We start from the raw sequence: 14,450 nt of genomic DNA, 5'->3' as shown, positions 1-14,450 counted from the left end.
AAAAGACATTGAGGGCACGAAGACTCTAAAGAGGTGGACGTGGTAGTTTGTTTACGGGGGCAATTTAAGCCCGACTATATGGATGGGGCTGTAATACTGCATAGTGTGCAGTATGAGCAAACGGACCGTTGAAGCTCTTGCTCGACTATTGTCGTCGCAACCGCCAACCTGCATCCCATCGCAATGGCAATGGGTCCAACAATGGATGAAAAATGATCTAAATTGTGGCAAGCAAACATTAGCGCATTTGAAGCTACGCCCTTAGGGCTCCCCACCCCCGTTCGCATCTTCGTCTCTTTCTCAACTTGCGCCTTATCCTAAAGCAGCATCTCTATCAAGGAACCATTGGGCGACGGCTGCTGGGCCAACGATGCCAAGGAAAATATGATACACCCAGCTTCCCATGATACTGTGGTGCTGTTCTAGCCAACTGGCTGATGGACTAAAGACTCCTCTTTTCTTCCGGGTGCCGGCGGAAGTCGGTGTGGACAAGATCAGTACAGGAGAAAGCACTGAGGGGGAAACGAAGTCAGTGTCTAGGGTCTGTGTACGGCCTGTCTAATGCTGGATGGCCCTCTTGTACAGTTGGTAGGTCGCTCCGAACTCAGGCGGGGTCAGGCATTTCTAGTGGAGTTGCTAATTTAAGGTTACAATACTGCCAAGGCCACATGAAGCCACTAGCGATAGTGGTAAAGGTGGAAGCGATGATCGCGAGAAACTGTGGTACCATCACCGTTGCGTTAGTTCGAATCGGTGGAATTTAGCTAGAGCTCCTTCCATTTCCCAACAAATATTTATCTGTCGCCGGCTATGTATAACGCAAACTACAATGTTTCTTCGCCATCTTTGGCGATATTGGCTGGCTCGATTTCTCGATGGTTGATGTCAGACTGCTACATGATATGATCTACTGTTGATATTAGTTCACTGAGCTTGATACGGCTTAGGTGAGAAAGGAGCAATGGGTAAAAAGACATCGAGACGATGCTTAATGCCAGCCATCGTCTTTCTTCATAGCAGATTTAAAATCAGTGACTCAAATGAAGTTCCCTTTTTGGTTAGCAGCAGCTGATCTGAGCGGAGTTCTTGACGAAACCGAACTATACGAGCTGTGGCGGTTCGATATATATCCGTAGCATCGTTGACAACTTCTAGTAGTTGCAGTATAGAAGCATCACTCTGTCCACCACTAGCGCAGCTTCCGTTGTCGCATCATAATCATCATTCAGTCTAGAAGATGTTAAGAACAGCAGGCGTTGCTCCATTACGATGGCTTCTTAAGCGACAACTCACATATAGCTTGTCTATGGTACTTTGACTAGCGACATCCAACCCCCCAAATGGATGCCTCGAGGCTACAGTCGTGCGAGGAGAACCGAATTTATTCTGTAGTAATCGGGCGGTGACTATAGCTATCCCATACAGCCTCATACATATTGTGTAGTCTCTACCCTTATAAGAACATATATAATATATGTATATACAGACAGGCAGACTATCATCCGTCTCGCTTGCTACTCAATAGCTTACACGGCAACGTGGGACGTGACCCATGGTACGCTCCGCTTAAGTGAGCGTTCCTCCACCCGTTATAGCCTAGTCCCTATACCCATTACATCATTTAGTAGATGCTCAGCTCAAGCTCTATTTGGATAATGGTTTGAGTCGACCCGTGAAAGGTGATGAACGAAGACGAAAACGTGAAATCATGATGTACTTACATTGACGCAGTGTATCACTTCTACCACTGCAACCATTACTACCATAGAAGCGAAGTCGCAGTAGCCATTCTAACAGTCGTCCGTATCCTTTTCTCAGCTCAGGCCGCTCCTCGTCCCAAAGCTCGTGACTTTCGCCTAAACCGATCGGTATAGGCGAGTCACGAGCGGTAAGCCGCTAGTAAAGTGCTGACTTCGCAAAATCGATTATCCCCTATCGGAATTGCTGGCAGAACAACCGCTGCTGAGATTTCCCACCGTTCTCCTTTGCTTTAGCTTAGGTGACACCTTCACGCTTCCTTACATTTTTGCCTTTACAAGAAGGAGGCTAAACAGGAAAATTAACTAGTGATTGCTGCAGGTTGCTGCCATATACCCCTATTAGAATTCGTACGCCAAAACAGATTCGAGAGCTGACCCTGAATGAGATCAAAAGTTTGCGTTGTCCGGAGTAGCGGCACTACCACCTATCTAATTACAAGCGAACTGGTATACGAGACTGAGCAACAGAGCCGCTCGCGTACGAGTGCTGCGTAAACGCAAGCTCTCTTAGAGTGGCTAATGTATATTACAAAAAAAAAAACAGTTTCAGCAGTAACAGTAATCATAAATAAACAGTTAAAATATTTGTCAATAACTATACGCAAAAATGAATTAGGTCGTTCCATACGACTCCAGCCCTTAGTTATCCATAGTGACTATTGTTTTGACAGCGAAACAGGGAAATGTACAACTACTTGTGTAAACTACGCTAAGGCTTATACTACCGCCGTCTAGTGGGCATTTTTGCGGCATCTGTTAGTGATCAAGTTAGTTGTCATACCCGCAGTAGTTCAAGGGCTCCCTAGAGGAAACTCGGCATTATTCGAGCCCCCATTGTTACCACCTTCGTCACCGCATACATCCTCATTCTTTGGGTGAGGTGGGTCGACTAAAACGTGGCACCTACGCGGGAACACCAGGTTTTAATACCGCTGCTATATACTTGCACAGTTATTATAGAAGTGGTACAAACAAGCCTCATTGGCGGTGCAGCGTTTACAGGAAGAAAAAGCGGGCGATGACAAGCAACGTGAGAGAAAGAGAAAAGGTAAAACTCATTAAAGAAGGGCTGTTTACGGTGTGGCTGGCTTACCGGCATCGTTGATTCCGCCGCTTCTTAAGATACGTTGAGCATAACTCATTTTACACCTTACTAGGCAACAGCAAAGTGCACCGTCTCGTACCGGCCTCCGCATGACCTACTGGATGCAATCTCTTTAGTCTGTTCACCCCTTGCATGGCCTATCCGTCGTATTGCCCCGATTGAACTGAACTGCCTAGAGGACTGCCTGTCTGTCTAGTGGCCTGTCAGCGGAAAAATTCCCCCTTCATTGGTGCTGCTATTTCTTCAACAATAATACCACTTTGCACGTCCAAAATGAGGAAGGAATAAAGAGTGAGATGTTTATGGGGCATTTACATAGGCGGTAGGGGTAAATGGATCTATGCGCGGATCCAGCGCAGGTCTGAGCAGATCAGGGTTCCGACGTCAGACAAGCAAAAACGGAGGAGGGACAAGAGGGCATATTCTATCGCGGCGGTCGAGTCTCTCTATTTTTCGCGCATTTGATTGGTAAGTGAGTGCTGGTAAGCGGTAGAAGAAAGAAAATGACCAAAGATGGCGTAAACATCGCAGTAACGGTAGAACGGTAGAGGCCATTCACCCTTATCTCCGGATAGCGGAGTTGGCCACCCAAATTTATGATATGAGCTTGCTGTTTACATGTACCACCGTTAATAATTCAGGATTCCCCCAATTCGTTCAACAGCCATACGGCCTTATGTTAGGCTTACCTATAAGCCTGAATGCATTCGCCGCCAGGTTCCGGCCCATTTAGTAATATCGATCGGGACTGGCCATGGTAATCGCGAACATTAAACATTTAGTAAACATAGTTATTGTTATTATTATAACTCTTATGATCATACTTTTCATTGCGCTAGCAAATGGCGCGATTCGTTCATCCAACACAACGATTTCGAGATACAAGCTACATTTTGCAATTTTTAAATTGGGCAAAAAACGTGGGATCGTTTTTTAGATTCTCACGTGAATCACCCACAGGTGGAGAGTGCAATTGTTTTATTAGACACACGTATCTAACCGGTTTATGTTTTTGCAAACAGAGAATTAATCTGTGTTGAACATTGTTCAACAATAGGGAAAAGCACGCCATTCCTTTGAAATATTTACTATTTACTTAAATTTTTCGCTAAACTATGTTTTCGTGCCCACAATACCTGATTTGTATCTAATCGTAATATGATTACAAAGTAAGACGCCTACAAAACCTAAAAGGTGAGAAAGCGATCAACTGTTTTTATACTCTGTACACACGGATCTTCTTTTGTCTAGTAAAATAGTCTGTTTTGTAAACTGCCAGCCATTTGTTATTGCAGCGTACAAAGCTTCGCTACTCTTCTGTCATATTTAATATATATATATAGTAATGTAGGATAATCTCGTGTATTATCTCACTACTGAACAAGAATAACGTAATATTTTTAACTTATTTAATCGTCAGCATACAAAAAAGAATAGAAGAGGGAGAAAGCGACAAAAGAGAAAACTAGAATTCAACCGAAGCTAGAGCTTCATGAGGGGTAGCCTGTAACAACTATAAGAACCTTACGTAGGTTTCTAATTCCGTCTGGTCGCAGTCGTGTGACGACTTTATCTCTAGAGTGGCATCGTCACCCTCTGATCACATGCCCATACTATAGAGATACGTATGTATATGCAAAAAGGATGCCCTTGCACCGTTAACCCTTCTCAATCCCTTATGCGGCCACCGTTTACCCCGGCCACTAGCGTCGCTACTGCTATAACGGTGGCATGAGCCACCTTATTCCATAACTTAATTAGATTAGCCCTCCTTTAGGCACGCGCCTTTCACTACTGCTATTGCGGTTATCGCAGCGTCTTTACGTCATAGGCGGCTGCCTAGAGAATGCCTCCCCCTAACGTTCCTCTGTTGGAGAGGAGTTGGAAGAGCTAGTGGACTATGGGGGTTACCAGCCTGACGCCATATGCCTGCCGCCCGGTTGGTACCAGCCTGCATGTGTTGTAGGGTAGATGCGGTACGAAAACAAAGTTTGTCCCTGTAGTAAAAGTCCAATGAAATAACATGATGGGACAGTGTTGGCAGCGGGGGAGCGCATAGCTACACAGCTGCAGATGCGAACTATGATAACGAAAGAAGAAGGGTAAGGGGAGATGAGACACTAGAGTAAAGCGAGAACAAAACTTGTGTGCCCTTATGGGGGGCCTACATTCTGTGTGCTTGGCGCTAGGGAACTCAGTAACAGTAGTACCGAGGCAAAGGTGTGATTCGGTTGGGTAAAATGGGACTTGCTCGTGTTTACACTTGCAAATAATACATTGTGCAGCATAGAATAACAGGGTAAAATAGGTCTATTGACAAGATGGATAAATATTGCCACTAAATAGTGTATACGTAGCGAATCAAGTACCAACAGAGTGAGGACTGAGTCCACGACTGCACGTGGTGCAAATTATAAAACTACTGCGAGTGGCCTTGACTCCCTACCGGTGACATTGGTAACGAGCAACCGCGATTCTGTTCATTAGATAAACCGACGGACAAGTAGCAGTAACTCCACCGCCTACCGTTTATCTGATTAGAGCTTAGGCTTTAGCTATTTGAAGATATAATACATACTATAAGGCACGATAAGATGGTCCTTCGTCCACGTATCTCGATATTTACGGGTTAGTGGACATTTTAAAGCGGCAGCGGTGTTGTGTCAGAGACAGTAGATGCTGAGCGAGAATTGGTAACTAATATACGATGGACATATGTTAATCCGGTGCGGATGCTGTGTAAAAGCTTCCAGTCCATAAAATAGGCATAATATTCAATAGCAAGGACGCAAACGGCGATGTCTAATTCATCGTATTGTCCAGATCTACTCGTAGACTCGTGTCTGTACATATCTCATAATGTCTCTTTTACTTACGGCAGCAGGCTGCACCGCTGCTGCGCTAGTTTAGCGTAACAAGCGTTGGAGTTTTTTTTTTAGCCGATTCCCTAAATCAAGCCAAACCGGATTAAGTCAGTCCAGCTTAGCAGGGTCTAGCAAGTACAATCTGGCTTGTCATCCAGCGATGCATGCAACGACGTTGTTTGTTTTGCCCACTGTTTCCAAAACGGCTTAGTGGACCAGATCGTCAAACAGACGCGCACGGAGAGTCATAACGGTAGCAGGGAGAAAACCGAACGATCCTGTCATTCTCAGCGTTTCTGTACAATGCTACATGGTTGATTAAATAAACCGGGGGAGCCAGTTGAAAGATCAACGAATAGCCCGAACCACTTTTTTGGGCTATTACTACTCATTAGATTTTTGTGAAGTCTTCGACGTTTGCCAAGAACGCGAATAGCTCGCTTATGCATTACAGGGTAGACAAGACGATAAACGAAACGTAGGCCCGGTGGGATCAGAACTGCTAAACGATATGAAAAGATAAGATCCTTTCCGCCTTCTGCTCGTCCATCGGTCCGCAAAGAAAAGCTTGACGGGACTGCGTCACAGCAACGGCGTAATTAGAACGAATAGGAATCCTGTATAGCTGCTGACGACCCGTCTGTTTTTGGTTTATCATTCTTGAGTAAGAACGGCTGCTCTTACGGTTTATGTGGCTTCCCTCGTCGTAATATTGTGACCACGAACGCTGTCGAACAAAAGATTTTAACGTGCTTGTTCTAAGGTACAGGCAATTGGTAAGGAAACGGTGAATATTTGAAACATTTGGGTATTACCTGTTAGCTGTGCAAGCGTGTACCGAGGCCTTTAGATATTAGAGACCAATTGTCCCTCATAGTTATTATAGCCCATTAGTTCATTATAATAGTGAAAAATTAGACTACTTATAATCACTGAATGGTGCAACTGTCTAGTGACAATTTTGTTATCGGAAAGAAAAAAGTGGCTTGATTACTCAAACGAGTTGCTTTTTGATGCAAAAAAAGGCACGCGAAAACACAGGAGTGAACGTAAGACGTTTCCTTCAGTATATTTCAAATACACGTAATTACATAAACAAGAAGAGAGAAAAAAATCACGGCGTTCCCTATAAAATCGTGCAATAAATTTATTTCGTTTACACGAATGTTGATTGATTATCGGTTATCATTGCATAAGCGTTATGTGAAGTTAAAGCCAACGATACACACTCATCCCACCTCGTTAAGCAAGCAAAAAAAATCTGTTGAAGTAATTAACATTGAGGAAACCAATAAAGATAAATGTCCCGTGTCGGCCAGGCAATTAACACCGAACAGCCTAAACCTACCTACAGACCGAATGGTGGGTATACGCAAAAATGGAAAATAAGCGCCCTGTCTCTGAGCTAGTTACGTTCATTGAGTACCATTAGTTTTATCATTATTATTATTAGCGACTCAAAAAACTGCTAATTCCAATGCAATTAAATAAATAAGCAAATAGCCGAGCGAAACTACTCGGAAGTGTAATTGAAGAATATCTGAGGTCTAGTTGAATTATCGTATTTACCGATCAATCAGTTTGATATTGACCTTCACATCTGTTATGGGTATAGATAAAGATTCGACTGTGTCAGGCGCAAAGTCTGAAGTGTCTACAGATGGGTCAATACTAGGGCGAAGGGTCAACATTAACGAGAAACGAGTAATTCAATATGGCGGCCAACAAAAATTGATTAATTTCGAACCACAATAGTAGGTTTGCTTTAGAAGGGATCTATTTATATTGTATCAACGTCGAGGTTAAATGCACGCGTGCCAAATATAATTACTAATACAAATCTCTGTTTTCTTTCAGCGTCCGCCTCCGAGGGTCCCGATATATGTGCCTATATCCTAACCACAATTTCGATTCTTCTCATTATGATGACATTCCCGTTTTCACTTATTTTTTGCATAAAGGTAGGTACTACATTTTTCGTATATTATACACTTCCAGGCTGATACAGGCTTGCCGTATATAGTAAGTTTCTTTAACATTGCTACCCTAGTTTTGAATGGCGCGCCTCTGACTAAAATCTAGTATGAGCCACATAATCTTCGCGTTTCGTGTTATAAATCGTCGCAAAGAAACTCATCAAACTCAAGTCCTGCCGTTAGTGCCGAAGCGATAGTCACAATTATTTGTCGCCTGTGTACAATATCTACGCGATCTAATGCACTTTCATACTAGTTTAGAGCATATAGTTATTATTGCGTGTGTATACGTACGCCTGCTGCGCCGTTTTGCTGTTAGCCATACGTTGAACAGATAGATGTATGTTTCATTGTTCGTGTCCTCGCAGTTCGTTATTATAACCTAATCTTTCATCATAAATATTGACGATGCAGATCGTAGTTCCTCTGCAAGGTTTTTTTTTTCGCGAGCAGGCTACCCTTACCTCTCATGGGCAAATGCGTTCGCGTGAGTTCTTTGCGTGCTCTGCTTATAAATTCTACTGGGGCAGGGCTACATCCCAACGGTTACTTCTACAGTTTGGGCTGACCCAGTGATTGCTGACCAAGGCTTGTAAACAACTAGCTTACCCTTCGGTCCATCGATGTCGCTCCCAAGATAGGCACTGAGTAAAATTTAATGATTTTCGATATCCTACTCTTTGTGGGTGTTTCTAGTTAACTATATGTTCGAAGTGTGGCCATCGGCTAGAACTGGCATGTGGCTTGGGAACACTGCTGCTTCGGGCGCTGTTCGTCGAACATGATAATAGCGTAGTGTCCAAATAGGCGTGTTCGTCTCTGCTGCTAAAGATGCATTCATCGAATGAATGAATGGATGTTTCGCAGTTACTGAGCATCGGCAAAGAGCATGGTCGAATAGACAGACAGACAGACAACGTTATAGACAATTACAGACTGCCGGAATCTTAGGGCCGAGAGATGGCTTGACCCGTCAAACGCGAAAGAAAATCGTCTATCAACTAGCTGCCCTGAACAAACTCTAATAGAGCAGCACATTGTCGATTGTTATTATTGCAACAAGGGAAGGTTAAAGGAAAAGAAGTGGCTCGCAGCTTTACCATGCTACTGCAGTTAACAGATTTTTTTTTGTTACTACTGTGGTTTTGTCGGTGCGCTCTTGTGCACCTACAGGGATCAGTATTCCACTTTCTTTCTCATCCGTTGTTCTTTTCCTCAGCCACCGGTGGCGCTGCAACGTAAAGTGCCGACGGCAGTATACGATTATAGCGTATACAATTGTGATGGCACGATGAATGGTAGGCGTGAGTAGATTCAACGCCGCCGTGTTGCCCAGCGGCTATCCGTTGTGTATGGTAAGTTAGAAATTTCTGCGGCGTCTGTCCGTATATACTACACGAAGTGCTACACGCCATCATCCTCAACAGCATCAGCCCTACTTTTTAGTAGTTGGTTGTTTTTGCCAGTCGCCTATCATTCCTGCAGTATGACGGAAGTAATTGCTCTAATATACTCATATATTCCATATTCATTCGGCCAATCGTAGCCCCTGTTGAATTTCCTCCATGTGCTGATTTCTGGCGATTGCCCCAGTGAGTGTGAGCGTCTTTTTCACTATTTCCATTATGCCTATTTCCGTCGACTTGTGCTGATGTCACTATTACGGCATCTGCCGTTGTTTTGCTGGTTCTGACAGAATCGTCCACCATGTCCAGGTCACTTACGTCAGCGCGAACTGCAGTTCCGTACAGAAATTGAGAAAATATAGTAAACAGCACTGATATTTCCTATCTATTTCTACTATGGGCTTGTACTGATCACAATCTTTCTATTGCCCCTTTTCGATTCAGACAGCACGGAAGGTTGCCTCTAGAGTCAAGGCGTGCTTAAACTTAGGCGAAGTTATCTCTTCTTTGCGGCACGTCTGTAACGCAACGACTGTATAAGTTACAATTCTTCGCTATGAATATGTTTACCCTGTGTTTGTTATCGGTCTGTTATACCTGGCAATTCATACAAATGGTGGTACATAAAGGTGACTTAATGTGGAAAGCATTGGGGCACAGTAAGGCCGGGCACACGGTGGTAAAGTGTCAGTGTAAACCGTGAAGGTAGCAAAGAAGCAGCGCTTATACGATGAAGAAAGACGAAGTTTGCTACAAGGGTACGTGGCCTTATAGGATAGACCGGCTGAGCCTGTGACAGGAGTCGGGCCACTACGATGCGTCGACATTTCGACTGAGATCATGCTAAGGAAATGATGGCATGCAGTAAGTAGCCTGGGTAGTACCGGCAATCATTCCACAAAACGCAAAGGGTGATGATCACGACAACAAGGACGAATTGAGAACATCGGAAGTGAGAAGCAGTGGAAATATGGCTGATGCTACGAATAACATAGCCACCACGAAAAGCGTGCGAAAAAAAAACAGTGAATATGAGCCCTCATTTTATGGAAACTCATCGTAGCGGGTACCACCGATCCGTCACCCGCAGAGAAATTAGTTCTTGCCAAGCGCACACCGAGGGCAAAGAATGAAACGCACTCGACGGGGCCTTTGCAAAGAAAAACGTAAGTTAGATTGAGCATTATCACCGCCGCAGGTCGGCACTAGCGTAGATCGCAGTTGTCGGTATTTGTGACACGAATAGTAGCTACATATAACACGTCTTTCAGTATTAAAGATAGTCCTGATTTTCACACGAATCTGTTATCTATTGAAAAAGCTATGCATGAAAGGAAAAGAAAAAGCCTTTTACCTGATGCTTTTCTTGGTGTCTGTACGGGTGAATACCTATTTATTTATAATACGAGTGATAAGAATGGCGACATATTCAAGACGTCGGCTATTTTCGTAGAAGCGACGATCAACGTCAGTGTACGAGAACAGATACCCAGAATGAGTATGAACGCGAAGCGAGTCCACGAACTTGCGACTCGCTCATTCTTTTACAGTCATAGACGGGCAGATAGCTTTGCTTTGGGAAAATAGGCCCGATCGTCACTTCTCCATTCGGTTGTAGTAACAGTAGGACGGTGATGGCAGCAACGTCAATGGACCAATATAAGGACAAGCGGGGTGATAGTAGAAGACGCATTTTGAGCGACCATTATCATTATTTAAGTGTCTTTGGCAACCTCGTCGTCATTAGCGCCTCTCGAAGGAATGAACCGATTGAAGGTCTTAGAACTTACAAAGGACAAAACAGTCGAGTGAAGGTGAGAAACTTGTTAGGTACGCGAGCAATATAAAGACACGGCTAATCCAAAGTCGGGTTTGCTGGCTGGGCAACACCTGGGGCGGATTGATGAATCTGCATGTGGGTTGCTGCTTGACATTTGATTAGAGAATATGATCTTGTAGCAATGGAAAGCATCACAAGTGCTTCTATATGGATATACGTGCAGTATGTTAGCATGTCAGTATGCTAGGCATTCCTGAAGGCGGCTTATCATGCGATATCTCACGTAACTACGCAGGGCGCTATACGCCAGCAGTGTACAAGTTGAAGTGCAAAGCAACTGCTAAGTAAGAGTTGTCATGATGCGTCGAAGAAAAGGATCTGAAGGATTTTGGCTACGGTCAGGACGAAACTAGCTAAGGAGAGCCAAGTTGAGGCGGATGAATTAGATCACAGAATTGCTTTCCAGCGCTTGCTGATAAAAAGAACAGAATAAATTAGAAAAAAATATCTGACCCTGTTCCGTGTGGCCTCTATCGTTTGCTCATATCTAGCCAGTATCGAAACCGCATGAGGGAAAGCTGAGGTAAACGACGTGGTCCAGGCAGACCGAACGCGTTGCGTACGTAATTTGGATAGCTAGAGCTCGATCTGTTTAGCTTATTAGAACACATATACTGCACAGAATAGTTTGTTTTCCCCAGAGACAACGATGGGTGGCAAAAAAACTATTTTGAAAAAAGGCACGATACAGCTGGACAATAATAAAAGATGGATTAACGCCTAGAAAGCGATGTGTTATCATCTCCATCGTCAGCTGCGATTTGTGCTGAAGTTGCAGATTCTTACCACGCACTCATGACAGGCCGTATACTTGTTACCATCCAGATCATCGAAAAAGAAAAACAATAATTTGCCGATGAAAGCTGGAACTAACTGTTGAAAATAGATAAACGTTCTGAACAGGGGTCTTTCTAAACAAGGACTTTAAATTAAAGCAATGCGTGCAGTAGTTAGTGGGGTCCTAGAAAAAGACGGTTGAACCAAATATTCAAATCCGATTCGCAATAACGACAGAAAAGGGCCGGTTTTAATTAATCACAAAGATATATTTAAAGTACAAATTTCTTTACCAAAATAACGAAATTACTCATCAAACTTGCATGTCATCGTGTGAAAAAGCTAAATATAGAAAACCATCTCAGTCTTTACTTTGATTCCGCCTACAGGAAGCCACGGATGACACCCAATAACAGTCCCCCTTATTTCAGTCCTCTCGTTAGTCTAATCCATCTGTGCATAACTGAATTACATCGAGCGCTTGCTCTCTGGTCCGCTTGTCTTCTATCATTTAGTACATCCACGCAATTATGGCAAACACCGTAACCACTGAATATAACTAAGCTTGAAACATTTATCGTTGAAATTCTCAGACTAAGCGCCATCCTCGAACCTTAGGAGTTAGTTTTGGTAGGCAACTGAGGAACCACGCAGTGTCTGCGTCTTTTCTGCCTGCCATGAGAGATCTCCACGAAAAATATACCTCACAAGTTTTTTTCTCTTTCGGCTTTATCCCCCCTTCGCCCTTGTCTCCTTCCCCTCAACAGTAAACACTACGAAAGCTAGCTTGTTTATTTCTCGCTGAGCCCTTGCCGTGTGCGGTTAATTATATGAGTCGAGAACGACTCTCCAAAAAAGCCCTTCGCTACCTCCTTTGTCTAGTGAGACCCCTCCCTGTAAATTATATTCGCACAATAAGCGGTAACAGAAACAGCGATAAGCGCCGCCCGGGGCAAAAGCAACGGTAACTAGATCTAGTATAATAACAACAATAGCGGGATGTCAACGAGCGGTTGGGGCAATGGTGATGGGAACCCGAAGTTTCCAGCAGATGTTGAAAGTTGAACCCTACTTCTGACAGCAACCGGCAACTCATGCTACCTTTGATCATGTTCATAATAATAGTGATGGTGGTTACGATGAAAATAAAAATGATCATCGGTACAACTATATCATAGTCGTCGTTGTATTAGAGTATTTCATTACGTACGTGTATATTTAACTCGCTAGGTATATGTCCGTCGGTCAATGTTCCGTAAAGTAAAGCTGCTTTTTCGTCGACGATCGCAAAAATAGCTCTTCGTTTACTTGCTAGTTTGTTGCTCTGTCCGGTGCAGTTAGACGATTTGCATGTTACCTCAGAGTCGAAACGAGAGTAACCTTTTCTTGGTATTGCCGTCGATGTAGGAGTAGTTCGGTCTGGTCTAGATTGCTATTCCCGTGACGGGCAAACACATAAGGATGTTCGTAGGTAGCGAAGTCGACGAAGTTGATGCCGCCAGTTGCCGAACTGGTCCTGATCCGGGTTTTGCCATTGCCCCATAGATAAGTTTGTGCCAAGTGAAGAAGCGTAAGCTTAAACTGTATGAGTCTTCTGCGTCGTGTTTGACATTGTTACGGGGGCAACGGATAGCGGCAAACTGCGAAGCGGCTAAAGTTACGCAACCCGAGCCGAAGTGCGAGTTTTACGTTGGGTCAAAAGAGGCCAATGTGACGAAGGCTGGTTGGGATGTATTGACCAGCGTCTAGGGAAAGCATGAAACATGCGAGCTCCCAAAACTGGCCAAGCACATACTAACAGAGCTAGAAACATGAGGTGACTTGTTACGAGAGTGCGCCGTAAACTGGACATGCTGCAAAAGAACAGCAGTTGTATAGGAGAGTCGGCAGGTCTATGGATTGTACTCCAAATGAGCAAACATGGTTTGGGAGTTTACCTTTCATTTCGTGTAGCTAATGCGTTTTTGTGTTACCGCTTGATAATTTGCTGCCGGTCACACTGTTCACTCCAGTGTTTCCAGTAACTACCTCAGCCATTGCTTTATTCTCTCTTCCAGCTGTCCCGAATTACCTTCAATAACAGGGAATCTTCGGCTGGATTCACTAGCAGTCCCTTCGATTTGAGACCCCTTCACTTCGACTCGTAATTCGTTCAATTCACCTGAGCTACGACCCCCGGAGGCTCATAAATCTTCAGAGGATGATTCAGGACGAGGTGCTTCGGCGGCCGCCCCTTTGCTGGTCACTGTCCTTTTACCTTTTGTCCTGAATTACCCCTAGATTGCTACCCATCAGTCTTTCGGCCAGCCAGGTAGCTTGCAGGTGGGGTGCAGTACAGAGCAAAGAGCAAGCAGCTCCAAGTCTGGTAACTGTGTGCACCCGTCAAAAGAAAGATAGAGTGGCTAAGTTCCGTTTGCAATTGTTGTAATAGCTACTGCTGGTAGTGTAGCGCCGGCACCCTACCGAACGAACAATGCCGACGCAACGAAAACGTGCAGCTATTGCTCTTATTATATCAGTCGGTGAGAACAGTTTGAGGTGTAGTTTCTAGCCGAGTACGGAACGTTGTGTAAATGGTCGTAGATCGTGAACGTATTAGGTACGACCCGACCGGCAGGCCACCATAACAGCGGCATTGATGGTGGTGCCAAAGTAAAGCTCGAACAGTTTTTGACGTTGAATCAGCGTTGGCAGCTGCCCGAGTAATAACAGTCGCGACGAA

At 44.3% G+C, this 14,450-nt stretch overlaps 1 protein-coding gene across 2 annotated transcripts in view; it reads left to right on the top strand.

The window, feature by feature from the left end:
- Nucleotides 1-14,450, top strand: part of LOC111261861 (band 7 protein AGAP004871) — a 329,925-nt gene that overhangs the window by 255,149 nt on the left and 60,326 nt on the right. For both annotated transcript variants that reach the window (XM_086968873.1, XM_086968872.1), the window contains one exon: nucleotides 7,587-7,690. In XM_086968873.1, the coding sequence (XP_086824999.1) occupies nucleotides 7,587-7,690 (104 nt within the window). The remainder of the gene's footprint in view (nucleotides 1-7,586; nucleotides 7,691-14,450) is intronic.

This window comes from Varroa jacobsoni, unplaced genomic scaffold, assembly GCF_002532875.2.
Source record: "Varroa jacobsoni isolate VJ856 unplaced genomic scaffold, vjacob_1.0 scaffold_602, whole genome shotgun sequence".
Lineage (NCBI taxonomy): Eukaryota > Metazoa > Arthropoda > Arachnida > Mesostigmata > Varroidae > Varroa > Varroa jacobsoni.
Note: the sequence above shows the minus strand (reverse complement) of the source record. Positions and strands in the feature narration are given on the sequence as shown.